Source organism: Pseudophryne corroboree, chromosome 7, assembly GCF_028390025.1.
Source record: "Pseudophryne corroboree isolate aPseCor3 chromosome 7, aPseCor3.hap2, whole genome shotgun sequence".
NCBI lineage: Eukaryota > Metazoa > Chordata > Amphibia > Anura > Myobatrachidae > Pseudophryne > Pseudophryne corroboree.
The window spans coordinates 255,450,237-255,463,936 of record NC_086450.1 but is presented as its reverse complement, the minus strand read 5'-3'; the positions used below and the strand labels follow the sequence as shown (position 1 = coordinate 255,463,936).

Sequence of the window (13,700 nt, the reverse complement as noted above, 5' to 3'; positions counted from 1 at the left end):
ACAGGTAATAACTAATAAATGTGTTATGAATTTTTCTATCAGCACTGTTTAGCTAATTTTTAAAGTTTATATAGTTTGATTTAGTTTAGTGCTGTACACCTTTTTCACTATTTTTATTTATATGGAGACTGACTATCTCCTTTTTACAGCTGCTTAGGAAAACCACCATAGTAGTGCTTGCATCATATATATCTTAATAGAGCTATATACAGTATATATTTCTTACATAGTTTTTTGTTAAATAACCTGAAAAATATTTTGTACTACCACAATGTCTTCTGGGTTTATTTGAGACATAGACCACATTAGTAGTTAATAATTACTATATACAGTATCTGATTAATTTTCAGGTTTTTCATCAAGCCACATAAAGATAAATTCTTCAGGACTGCTTCATATTTTACAACTTCAAGGATTCAACAAGGTAATTGTCAGGGGTATTTTTGAGCAGTGTTTAAAAATAGTATATCTGGTATTATGATCTGTAATATATTATTATTTTGCTTTCACACAGATATACCAAGCTTTTAACATCTTGATTAAGAAGAACTGTACTGAATCGATAGGCAAGTACAGTAAAACTAAATATTGGTTGATTGCACAAATTTGGGGTGTCATTTTAATCTGTATCCGTTTTGTACATACTAGGGATGGTTGTTACAAATCATGTGTTAATACAGTATTTTGTTCCCGATATGTAAGCAGAACAGTGCAATGTAGAAAAATTTACCCTGCTAAAAAAAAAAAAAATTATTGTTTTGTTTTTAGACCACTTAACCTTATTTTATTTATTTATTTTTTATTTCATTTATAGAGCTACTAATAATGTATAGCATGCTGTACTGTACAATACTACTTGCCATACATGGTATGATGTAAAATAATTGAGGCACAAAAGCAGGGCACTAGGTGCAATTTGTGAATGATCACCATTAAGTACTGAATTGATATATTTTATTTAAATACATACATAAAAAACTCCATATTTTTAAGATTACATTCAAGAATAATTAAAGGTCTATAAGCTAGGGGTGCACCAAACTTATATCTACTACTGCAATTTCTCAAAGTTGAGTTCTGTAGTACGCCCACCATTGGTTCACTGGCAGCAACCAGTTTATTGAGCCGTTAATAGGAATAGTGCAGTTCTTACATACTATCTGGTTTCTATAGGTCTTTTTTTTTATATATCTGCCCTCCTGTCTGACACTGCAGTGCCACTCCTAGATGGGCCATTTGTTTGTGTCGCTTAACTTAGGCATACAGCTACCTCATTGCACCTCTTTTACATCTTTGCAGGATGTGCTGTTTGGGGCTTTTTTATTAATCCTTCTGGATCTCTCTGCAGCATTTGATACCGTGGACCATGGGCTTCTGATTGAGCGTCTGATACATTTTTGTGGACTGGATGGCACAGTCCTAAATTGGTTCAAATAATTTCTCACAGGCAGGTCACAGAGAGTATTGTCTCAATTATACTCCTCACCACCAGTGCCATTGCCATGTGGTGTCCCACAAGGTTCTATACTATCCCTTTTTGCAGTATACATGCTCCCGCTGGGTGAAATAATCAGGTGCCATGGGCTAGTCTACCACTGCTATGCAGATGATACACAACTGTACTTGTCCTTTCTCCAGGCACTGATAACCCAATAGCAACCCTAAATGGCTGTCTAGCTGAACTCCAGGAATGGATGAGTGCTAGTTGGCTGCGACTGAACCCGGATAAAACAGATGTCCTTATGATAGGACCGCAACATCAAAGGACAAGACTGCAGCATAGCCAACCAACTGGACTTACACTCGGGGATTCGGAATTACAAACCACTGATTGTGTGCGGAATCTTGGCATTGTCCTGGATGGTGGCTTGACACTTAAACATCAGATATCAGCCACAATCAAATCCTCATTCTTTCACCTGAGGAACATAGCCAGAATCAAGCACTTAATTCCCTCAGATGATCTGCCAAAAGTCATCCACGCATTTGTATCATCTCGATTAGACTACTGTAATACCCTCTACCTTAGTCTCCCAGCAAAAGAATTGCACCGCTTACAGCTGGTGCAAAACACAGCTGCCAGTCTGTTAACCAACCAGCCCCGTTCTAGCCACATAACACTCATACTCTACTCCCTTCACTGGCTGCCTGTAAAATGGCGAATCATCTTCAAGATTGGCTTACTGAGTTTCAAAACACTACATGACCAGGGCCCAAGGTACCTGAAGCAGCTACTGACCCCATACTGCCCCACTCGATTACTGCGATCTGTAGATGAAGGACTTTTAGCAGTACCTAGAATCTCCCGTAATTCATCTGGGGGTTGAGCTTTTAGTCATGCGGCTCCGACTCTATGGAACTCACTTCCCCGGACAGGTAGAGAGGCCCCAACTATAGAATCCTTCAAAAGTAGACTCAAGACTTTCCTTTTTACTCAAGCATTCACATAATTGTCCCTTTAGTATATCCATGCTTCTGTATTTTATGAAAATCTGTTCTGTACTTCATTATTTTCTGTACTATATTATGCTATGTATCTGTTAAGCGCCTTGAGTCCTATTGAAGAAAGAGCGCTATATAAATAAAATTATTATTATTATTATTATATCTGCCCCCCTGTCTGCCACTGCAGTGACACTCCTAGATGGGCCAGGTGTTTGTGCCGTACACTTGTGTCACTTAGCTTAGTCATACAGCAACCTTGGTGCACCTCTTTTTCATCTTTGCATCATATGCTGTTTGGGGCATGGTTTTTTAAAGTGCCATCTTGTCTGACACTGCCGTATAAGTTCAGGGGTACTGATGTATTAGTCCAGGGGTACTGCCGTATAAGTCCACCAATTGCAGAATTTTTGAAAAATGACAGGGGCGTGCAGAAATTTGCTGGCCACTTTTGACATCCAGCCACTGCATGCCACTACTAGATGGGCCAGGTCGTTGTGTCACTTAGCTTACTCATACAGCAACCTCGGTGCATTTCTTTTTCTTCTTTGCATCATGTGCTGTTTGGGGCCTATTTTTTAAATCTGCCATCCTGTCTGCCACTCCTAGATGGGCCAGGTGTTTGTGCCGCACACTTGTGTCGCTTAGCTTAGTAATACAGCCACCTTGGTGCAACTTTTGGCCTGAATACAAAATTGTGAGGTGTTCAGAATAGACTGGAAATGAGTGGAAATTAATGTTATTGAGGTTAATAATACCGTAGGATCAAAATTACCCCCAAATTCTGTAATTTTAGCTGTTTTTATGTTTTAAAAAAAAATCATCCAGATCGGACTTCCGGTTCCGGGATTATGGAGTAAGCAGCTTCTCCGTGCTGCTCCTCTGCACCCCCGGAGGCATTCATACTAGCCACGGCTGCTTGCAGCCTCTAACGTTTTAGACCCGCGGCTGATGATACCTGGGAGCCCTGTCGGAGAGGATAGAGGTGCGGCAGCGTGATCCGTCCAGCTCGAGCAGTGCGAGCTCTGTCTGTACTCAGCACTCTTCCGCCTTGCAAGTTCCCCCTTGCGCCGCCGGCCCTCCGCCTCTGCTAACTGCGGGATGTTCTCCCCTGATTTCACCCTGCATCAGAGTCCCGGAGCAGAGAAAGGTCACGGAGCGGGGGAGTATCAGTGGAGCTCCTGCAGGTTGTGACCTATGTTGCTGGAGACCAGAGGCCCATCAGTTTAAGCAGCAGCGCTCACTGCATCCTGCTAATTATTTCTCAAGCAGGTAACGCCAGCTATGGAAGTGAACTATCCAGAGTTTATACCGATGTAAAAAGAGTCATTATTAACTTGTTTATTCAAACCCCCGAGTCCCGCAGTCGAGGTTGCTGGGCAGTCACATGGTTTTACTAACAGGAGCCATTTTTGCCTTCTTTACACCCCTACTTAATGAGCTTGTTCTTTATATTTTGAGCACAGTGTGACCTTGGGACCTGATTTTACCACATACCCTACTGAGAAATAGTTACAGTATTATAGCACCAGCCATACTGTGTCTACTCAGTCTTACCTGAGGGAAAAAGGAACAAACAAACAAAAAAAAACACCGTTAGCTGTGATTCAGTACATTTACCTGATCTCTACTCCTCTTTGTTGAGGTGCTGCTCAAATACTGATTGTTTTTTATATAGTGCACTATGTACTGTATATGTGACGCATTACCAGTGACACCAATGCTCTATTACTACCGTTTAACAGAATTATATAGCACAGTTTATACCACTTGTAAGAGTCACGTCCTCTCATCCGCCAGTTCTACTGCTATATCGCAGCCGACCCAACAGAAACGTTGGGCGGGTAATAATATGTCCTCAGAGATGGAATCACATGTGGCCTCTCTAGCCTCAAAAAATGCAGCTACGGTTTCTGAAAGCAGTGATTCGCCACAGGCACGTCGCTCACCTGACGCTCCAATATCTTATTCAGATGTAGTGGAAGCAATAAAATTCACGATGACTCTGTTACTATCCCAAGCAATGGCGGACATAGCCACCCAACTTCATAATTTATCTCAGAGGGTTAAAGATACAGAACACCACATAGGCGGTATATGTCATGACGTGGCAGATTTACAACTTGCAACAACCACTCTCAAAAAAGACAACTATCACCTCTGGAACAAAATAGACAATATTGAAAACAGAACCATGCGGAATAACCTTTGTTTAGTAGGTTTACCGGAATCCGTCAAAGGTCCTGCCCTGTCTCAGTTTGTTCAACAAACCCTCCCCAAACTTCTTGGGATAGAAAAAGAATGTCAGGACTTGGTAATTTAATGCGTTCACAGGATTGGCCCGATAACTAAGAACACAGGCGACCACCCCAGAATAACCATCTTTTGTTGCTTAAATTACCTACACAAAATGGCCTTTTGGTCTGCACCCCGCAAACGCAAAAACTTATCCTGGGAAGGGAAGAAACTCTTCTTATTTCAGGATTTTTCGGTGGAACGGTGTAGCTTGTTGTAAACAGGCTTAAAGTGTCAGCATTCAGAATGTCCGGTAAAGCACCTTCCTTACGCGTTTCTCCGCTGTTATCCAAGAGCGGTTTCGTCAGAGGATCAGATGAAACCGCTCTTGGATAGCAGCGGAGAAACGCGTAAGGAAGGTGCTGACACTTTAAGCCCGTTTACAACAAGCTACACTGCAGGGGAAGTCCATTGCTAAGACGGCGATGGGGAAGAAAAAGCAATCTGAGGTTGAGCAAAGGAGGTCTCTACCCCATCCGAGAGAAAAATATTCAAACCGCGAGTGTTACTAAGATCCAGCCGCGAATAGCGGGGGTCGTAGCATACCGCTGTGATTGACCAACTGTTACGGCGCTCTCCCCCTGCTAACCTCTAATACTCACGTGAGTTATATATGAACTTTCAGCTACAGTAACATTAAATAGAAGTGGTGGTTACAATTGTTGCTGTTTTTCCACAAGATGGAACTTTAAGTATCAACTACTACTGGAAAGTAACGATTATAAATATACAGCAGCTTTATCCATGAGGATTTCTTGGACATTTTAATAGACATTTTCCGTTGTCACAAAGGGCAATATGAAATAGATATATCAGTTTTCAAATAGATATAGATAGCGGTGCTTATGTATATTGACTCCAATGTATTTATTGAATGTGGGTTTTTTCTGTTTATATATATTTTAATAATAAAGAGTTTGTATATTTTACTTTTGCGCTCCCTTGATAATAAGTGATATTATCTCTAAAAATTGTCTCACTAATACTACACTGTGTTTCATACTTAACTCTGTGTTTTCTGCTAAAAGCATGTCTCCAAATAAGTCTGTGTGTACTTCATGCAAGGCTAGGTTTACACCTTCTTCGCGGGGGTCCCCGATGTGTACCCAATGTCCACTACCTTCACAGGGTAGTGATATGCAGGAACATGAGTGGATGAAATCATTTAAAACTTTGATTACAAGTATAATTCAGAGTTAGCTATGGCTAAGCAAGAAAGGCAAACCCTGAAACAGTAGCTGCTGCCGAACACATGCAGGCTCCTCATCCCCCCTTGTTGGTCTCTCACAGATGTTGTAGTCTGACTCTAATTCTGAACTACCAGAGTTAGATGAGGGAGATGCAGAGGTGAACGAGGAAAGTTCCCTATCCCCAGGAGTTGAGGCCCTCATTTATGCTATTAGAGAGGTACTCAATATCCCACATAAGGAAGCATAACCATCAGAGGAATTGTTTTTTAATATGAAACCAAAGTCCTCTCCAACCTTCCCGGTTTTAAGGAATTTGATTCCCTGGCAAAGGCAGTGTGGATAAGTCCTGACAAAATATTTATTACCCCTAAACAGGTACTAAATTCATTTCCTTTCCCTGCAGCGGATAGGAAAATCTTGGAAAAACCCGCCAACAGTGGATAGCTCTGTGTCCAGGTTGTCAGGTAAAATTGTATACCTGTACATGGGGCCTTTTCTCTCAAAGATCCAGCTGATCGCAAAATTGAAATCACTCTTAAATCAATTTATAGCCCAACGCCCTACCATAGTATGCGGCTGGATTTCTAGAGCCATGGTAAAATGATCTGATGATATTCTGAAAGCGTTGCTTACACTACCTCAGGATGCGATAGTTACATTACTTTAACTTATCCAAGATGCTGCAAACTTTATGAGTTGGGCTGTTAAGGAACTTAGTATCATTAACGGACGTACCACTGCTAGGGCAGTATCTGCTCGTAGAGCCCTGTGACTGTGACAATGGTCAGCAGATACTGATTCTAAAAAAGGGGTTGAGAACCTTCCTTTTACAGGTGATGTCTTGTTTGGGGAAGAACTGAACAAGTGGATATCTCAGGCGACTGCAGGTGAATCTACGTATCTGCCGTCTGCTACACCACCTGCTAGACGTCCCTATACTGGTCCTCCACTGCTGTCCTTTTGGGTGGCCAGATTCAGAGGCAAAGCCAGAGGTGCCCTCCAATGCTGCTAGAGGAACTTGTGGTAAGTCCCGTAAACCAGCTGCTGCTGGAACTTTGGACCAGGCCTCCGGGTCCTCCTCCACAAAGCGCTCCACGTGACAGTGGGCCCCTGCAGCACGGCGACTTTCAGGTAGGTGCTCGCCTTCAACACTTCGCCCACATATGGGCAGAGTCCTGCTGGGATCCTTGGGTTAGGGACCTCATATCCTAAGGATACCGGCTGGAATTCCAGGCACTCCCTCCTCTCAAATTCTTCAGGTCAGGCCTACCAGCTTCACCTGTAGCACTTGTTCCTTGCAGGAAACAGTGCAAAAACAGCTTTCTACAGGTGTTACTGTTCCAGTACCTCCTCCGCTGCACACAAAGGGGTTTTACTCAAGTCTCTTTGTAGTCCAAAGCCGGACGGCTCTGTATGGCCGACCTTGAAGCTCAAATCCCTGAACCCTTATCTTCGAGGTTTCAAATTTGTGCTGTAATCACTAAGAGCAGTGATAGCAAGTCTGCAGGATGTGGAGTTTCTAGTGTCCCTGGATATCAAGGATGCATTCCTGCATATTCCAATATTGCCCCTCACCAAGCGTCCCCCCGGCTCTCTGTACTGGACCAACATTTCCAGTTTCAGGCCTTACCCTTTGGTCTCTCCACAGCCCCAAGGGTATTCATGAAAATCATGGCAGAGATGATGCTACATTTGCGCATGATGGGTATCAACATAATCCCATACCTGGACGATCTCCTGATAAAGACGGTGTCCCGGGAACAGCTGCTGCACAGCATTGACTTGACTACTTGTCTGCTTACGGACCACGGATGGATCCTCAATTTCCAGAAATCTCGCCTGGAACCGTATCAGAGAATTCAGTTACTTGGAATGATCCTGGATACAGTGTCTCAGAAGGTTACCTTACAAGGGACAAGGCTTTTTACTATTCAGTCTATGGTCCGCTCGGTACTTAAACCACGCGGGATCTCAATTCATCTTTGCATTTGTTTGCTGGGCAAGATGGTGGCCTCCTACGAGGCAATACAGTACGGCAGGTTCCATGTGCGGCCATTTCAACTATATATATTGGACAAATGGTCGGGATCTCACCTGCACATGCATCAGCATACAACCCTGTGGCCAAAAGCAAGGATATCCTTGCTATGGTGTCTACAAGTCTCCTATCTTGTGGAGGGTCGGAGTTTCAATACCCAGTTTTGTACACTGTTAACAACGGATGCCAGCCTCTGGGGATGGGTGGCAATGACCCAAAGGGTGAAGTTCTAGGGGACATGGTCGTTTCTGGAATCTGCTCTTCCAATCACCATCCTGGAACTCAAAAAAATTTACAATGCTCTCCTACAGGCCTCATGCCTCCTTTGGTATCAGGCCATCCAGGTGCAGTCGGACAATGCCACGGCAATAGCGTACATCAACCGACAGAGAGGAACAAGAAGCAGGGCCACAATGCAAGAGGTGTCAAGAATACTTCTCTGGGTGGAAGCAAGGGCCATCTCAGCCATTTACATTCCAGGAGTGGACAACTGGGAAGCGGACTTCCTAAGCAGGCACAACCTGCATCTGGGGGAATGGCATCTTCACCCTCATGTGTTTCAACATCTTATTCACCGGTGAGGTTGTACACAAATAGACCTGATAGCTTCTCATCTCAACAAGAAGCTCCGTCATAACTGTCCCAGAACAAGGGTCCCACAGTCTTTAGCGGTAGACGCTCTGACGACGCAGTGGACTTACCAGTTTGTTTACCTATTTCCTCCAATTCCTCTCTTTCCAAGAGTTCTAAAAAGACTCAAAACAGAAGGAGTTCAGGCAATTCTCATTGTTGGATTGGCCTTGATGGGCCTGGTGTGCGGACCTCCTGCCGTTGTCTCTGGAGGAGCCCTGGTCTCTGATGCTTTTCAAGGACCTTCTTGAACGAGGACCGTTTGTCTATCCAGACTTACAGTGACTACGTTTGATGGTTTGGAAGTTGAGAGAGAGATTTTAACCAGAATGGTTCTCCCATTCAAGGTTGTTTCAGATATGATCCAGGCCCGTAAGGTAATTAGATCTGGTCCTTACCTCCATATTTGGGAGAAATATGTTTCTTGGTGCTAGCGTAGAAAATATTCCCCTGTGAAATTTTGTCTGGGCCATTTCTACTGTTCTTGTAGGCAGGCGTGGATAAAGGCCTACGATTAGGCTCTATCAAAGTTCAGATTTCGTGTCTCTCTATCTTCTTCCAGAAATAACTGGTGTTACTTCCTGAAGTACAGACTTTTCAAAAGGGGGTTATGCACATTCATCCTCCCTTTGTCCCTCCCATGGCTCTGTGGGATCTCAGTGTAGTCTTGACTTTTCTCCAGTAGGACTGGTTTGAACCCTTGCATAGGGTAGACTTGAAATATCTAACATGGAAGACAGTCATGCTGCTGGCCTTAGCCCCTGCAAGATGTGTGTCGGAATGGGGGGCCTTATCCTATAAGAGCCCGTACTTAATATTTCATGATGATAGGGCTGAGCTCAGAGCTCGCTCACAGTTTTTGCCAAAGGTAGTGTTGACCTTTCATGAACTCATCCAATTGTGGTTCCAGTGTTATCTGATGCTTCCATTGCTCCAAAGTCCCTGGATGTGGTGAGGGCTTTGAGGATTACATCAGAAGGACTGCTCGTCACAGGAAGTCTGACTCGCTGTTTGTCCTTTATAATGCTACTAAAATTGGTTGTCTGCCTCCAAGCAATCCATTGCTCGTTGGCTTCAATTGACTATTCAACAAGCTTATACTTCAGCAGCTCTGCCTCTGGAGACTTGTATTTAGGCCCACTCCACGTAGTCGGTGGGTTCTTCCTGGGTGGCTGGGGTGTCTCGGCCTTACAGCTGTGCCGGGCAGCTACCTGGTCTGGTTCGAACATGTTTGTCAATTATATAGGTTCGACACCTTGACTAAGGATGACCTTCAGTTTGGTCAGGCAGTTTTGCAGGGGTCTCAGCACTCTCCCACCCGTTTTGGGAGCTTTGGGACATCCCCATGGTAATCTACTATTCCCCAGTATCCACTAGGATGTTAGAGAGAATAGGAATTTAATACCTATCGGTAATTCCTTTTCTTGTAGTGCGTAGTTTACTTACCTGGTAGAAAGTGTTCTTGGTTGGGTTTGCTGTTGCTTTCCCTTTTCCATGTTGGTTAGTGTTGCTATCCTTCTATAGATAGTGTTGCTTTCCTCTGTTATGGTTAGCTCTGCTATCTTTGTTGTTATTGTGTGTTGGTTCGTTACTTCACCATTTTATGTGTTTATATCCTCTTAAAGTATGTCCGTCTCCTTGGGGCACAGTTTCCTAGACTGAGTCTGCTAGGAGGGGCATAGAGGGGAGGGGCCAGCACACTATTAATTTATTAAAGTGCCAGGCTCCAGTGGACCCAATGTATACCCCATGGTAATCTACTATTCCCCAGTATCCACTACAGACTACGCGAAAAGGAATTACCGGTAGGTATTAAATTCCTATTTTAATTAATATTGTTGTTATTATTATTATTATTATTATTTTAGTGTTTCTTTTAAGGGTAAAGTACTGTAGGTGAAAGAAAAATAAACATTTTTTGCTATACACTCCATACTAAGGATGGAACACAATTAAATGACTTTAAAGAGAACTCCTGACAGATTGTTGCAACACTGTTTCATTCATAGCAGAAAAAAAAAATATAGAAGGGTCATGATATGTGCAGCAAGTGAATGAATGTGTCACACATTTTATCACATACTGTACCACTGACCTGAGTTTCAGACTTGGGCATGAAGGGCCTACAAGTATATAGTAGTAGTAGAAGCCCACAAAAGAGTGTTTGCCACTTAAGGAGTTTGGCCATCTTGATCAGCTGCAGACAGGCTTGACCAGCCACTAGAGGGAGAGTTGTCCCTCAAAGGATGTGACTAACTACATAGCTTAGGAAGGCTGAGGGTGGTATCCAATTAGCCGAGGTAAATTACCACAGCTAATGGATCTCCCAGGGGCTATCCAACTAGCTCTGATAGCCGGCACTTATCGGGGAATTATGTTTCATATGCCTTAGGAACGTGAAACAAAAACCCTGAATACCTTCCCTTATAGCCCCATATATATATTTTTTTCTCGTAAAATACATGGGTATGGGAACTTAGCCTGGATCCCATGTGTTTTCACCTGAATACAGGTAATTTTTGGCAGAAAAAAACAGGCTATACTTGAATGGCCCAATAATGACCATAGGGCTAAAGCCACACCAATTTATTTATTTTTTTTGGGGGAGAGTCAGCACTGGTAATTGGTAGAGATGAGCGGGTTCGGTTCCTCGGAATCCGAACCCCCCCGAACTTCAGCCTTTTTACACGGGTCCGAGGCAGACTCGGATCTTCCCGCCTTGCTCGGCTAACCCGAGCGCGCCCGAACGTCATCATCCCGCTGTCGGATTCTCGCGAGGCTCGTATTCTATCGCGAGACTCGGATTCTATATAAGGAGCCGCGCGTCGCCGCCATTTTCACACGTGCATTGAGATTGATAGGGAGAGGACGTGGCTGGCGTCCTCTCCGTTTAGATAGAGAGTGAGACACTTGATTTACTAGTAATTTAATTTTAGTAATTTTGGGGAGCATTAGGAGTACTCAGAGAGTGCAGAGTTTTGCTGATAGTTATACTAGTGACCACCAGTTTTATTTATTATTTAAAATCCGTTCTCTGCCTGAAAAAAAACGATACACAGTCACATACCATATCTGTGCTCAGCCTCAGTGTGCTGCATGATAATATCATCTATGTATATCTGACTGTGCTGAGTGCTCACTGCTCACACAGCTTAATTGTGGGGGAGACTGGGGAGCAGTTATAGCAGGAGTACATAACAGTGCACACTTTTGCTGCCAGTGTGACTGACCAGTGACCACCAGTATATTGTCTGCCTGAAAAAGTTAAACACTCGTGTGGTGTTTTTTTTTTTTATTCTATAAACGCATTCTGCTGACAGACAGTGTCCAGCAGGTCCGTCATTCATTATATTATAATATATACCTGCAGTAGTGATATATATATATTTTTATATCATTATCATCCAGTCTATACTAGCAGACGCAGTACGGTAGTCCACGGCTGTAGCTACCTCTGTGTCGGCAGTGCTCGTCCATAATTGTATACCTACCTGTGGTGGTTTTTTTTTTTTCTATCTTCTTCATACTAGTAGTTTAGGAGTCTGCTGCTGACAGTGTCCAGCAGGTCCGTCATTATATAATATATACCTGTCCTGCAGTAGTGATATATATAGATTTTTATATCATTATCATCCAGTCTATACTAGCAGACGCAGTACGGTAATCCACGGCTGTAGCTACCTCTGTGTCGGCAGTGCTCGTCCATAATTGTATACCTACCTGTGGTGGGGTTTTTTTTTCTATCTTCTTCATACTAGTAGTTTAGGAGTCTGCTGCTGACAGTGTCCAGCAGGTCCGTCATTATATAATATATACCTGTCCTGCAGTAGTGATATATATATATTTTATATCATTATCATCCAGTCTATACTAGCAGACGCAGTACGGTAGTCCACGGCTGTAGCTACCTCTGTGTCGGCAGTGCTCGTCCATAATTGTATACCTACCTGTGGTGGTTTTTTTTTTTCTATCTTCTTCATACTAGTAGTTTAGGAGTCTGCTGCTGACAGTGTCCAGCAGGTCCGTCATTATATAATATATACCTGTCCTGCAGTAGTGATATATATATATTTTTTATATCATTATCATCCAGTCTATACTAGCAGACGCAGTACGGTAGTCCACGGCTGTAGCTACCTCTGTGTCGGCAGTGCTCGTCCATAATTGTATACCTACCTGTGGTGGGTTTTTTTTTTCTATCTTCTTCATACTAGTAGTTTAGGAGTCTGCTGCTGACAGTGTCCAGCAGGTCCGTCATTATATAATATATACCTGTCCTGCAGTAGTGATATATATATATTTTTTATATCATTATCATCCAGTCTATACTAGCAGACGCAGTACGGTAGTCCACGGCTGTAGCTACCTCTGTGTCGGCAGTCACTCGTCATCCATAAGTATACTAGTATCCATCCATCTCCATTGTTTACCTGAGGTGCCTTTTAGTTGTGCCTATTAAAATATGGAGAACAAAAATGTTGAGGTTCCAAAAATAGGGAAAGATCAAGATCGACTTCCACCTCGTGCTGAATCTGCTGCCACTAGTCATGGCCGAGACGATGAAATGCCATCAACGTCGTCTGCCAAGGCCGATGCCCAATGTCATAGTACAGAGCATGTAAAATCCAAAACACCAAATATCAGTAAAAAAAGGACTCCAAAATCTAAAATAAAATCGTCGGAGGAGAAGCGTAAACTTGCCAATATGCCATTTACCACACGGAGTGGCAAGGAACGGCTGAGGCCCTGGCCTATGTTCATGGCTAGTGGTTCAGCTTCACATGAGGATGGAAGCACTCAGCCTCTCGCTAGAAAAATGAAAAGACTTAAGCTGGCAAAAGCACAGCAAAGAACTGTGCGTTCTTCGAAATCACAAATCCACAAGGAGAGTCCAATTGTGTCGGTTGCGATGCCTGACCTTCCCAACACTGGACGTGAAGAGCATGCGCCTTCCACCATTTGCACGCCCCCTGCAAGTGCTGGAAGGAGCACCCGCAGTCCAGTTCCTGATAGTCAGATTGAAGATGTCAGTGTTGAAGTACACCAGGATGAGGAGGATATGGGTGTTGCTGGCGCTGGGGAGGAAATTGACCAGGAGGATTCTG

The 13,700-nt window shown here is 43.4% G+C and overlaps 1 protein-coding gene across 3 annotated transcripts in view; it reads left to right on the top strand.

Moving 5' to 3' along the window:
- PGAP1 (post-GPI attachment to proteins inositol deacylase 1) overlaps window positions 1-13,700 on the top strand; it is a 1,346,394-nt gene that overhangs the window by 982,097 nt on the left and 350,597 nt on the right. For all 3 annotated transcript variants that reach the window (XM_063934105.1, XM_063934104.1, XM_063934106.1), the window contains 2 exons: window positions 351-424; window positions 515-566. In XM_063934105.1, the coding sequence (XP_063790175.1) occupies window positions 351-424; window positions 515-566 (126 nt within the window). The remainder of the gene's footprint in view (window positions 1-350; window positions 425-514; window positions 567-13,700) is intronic.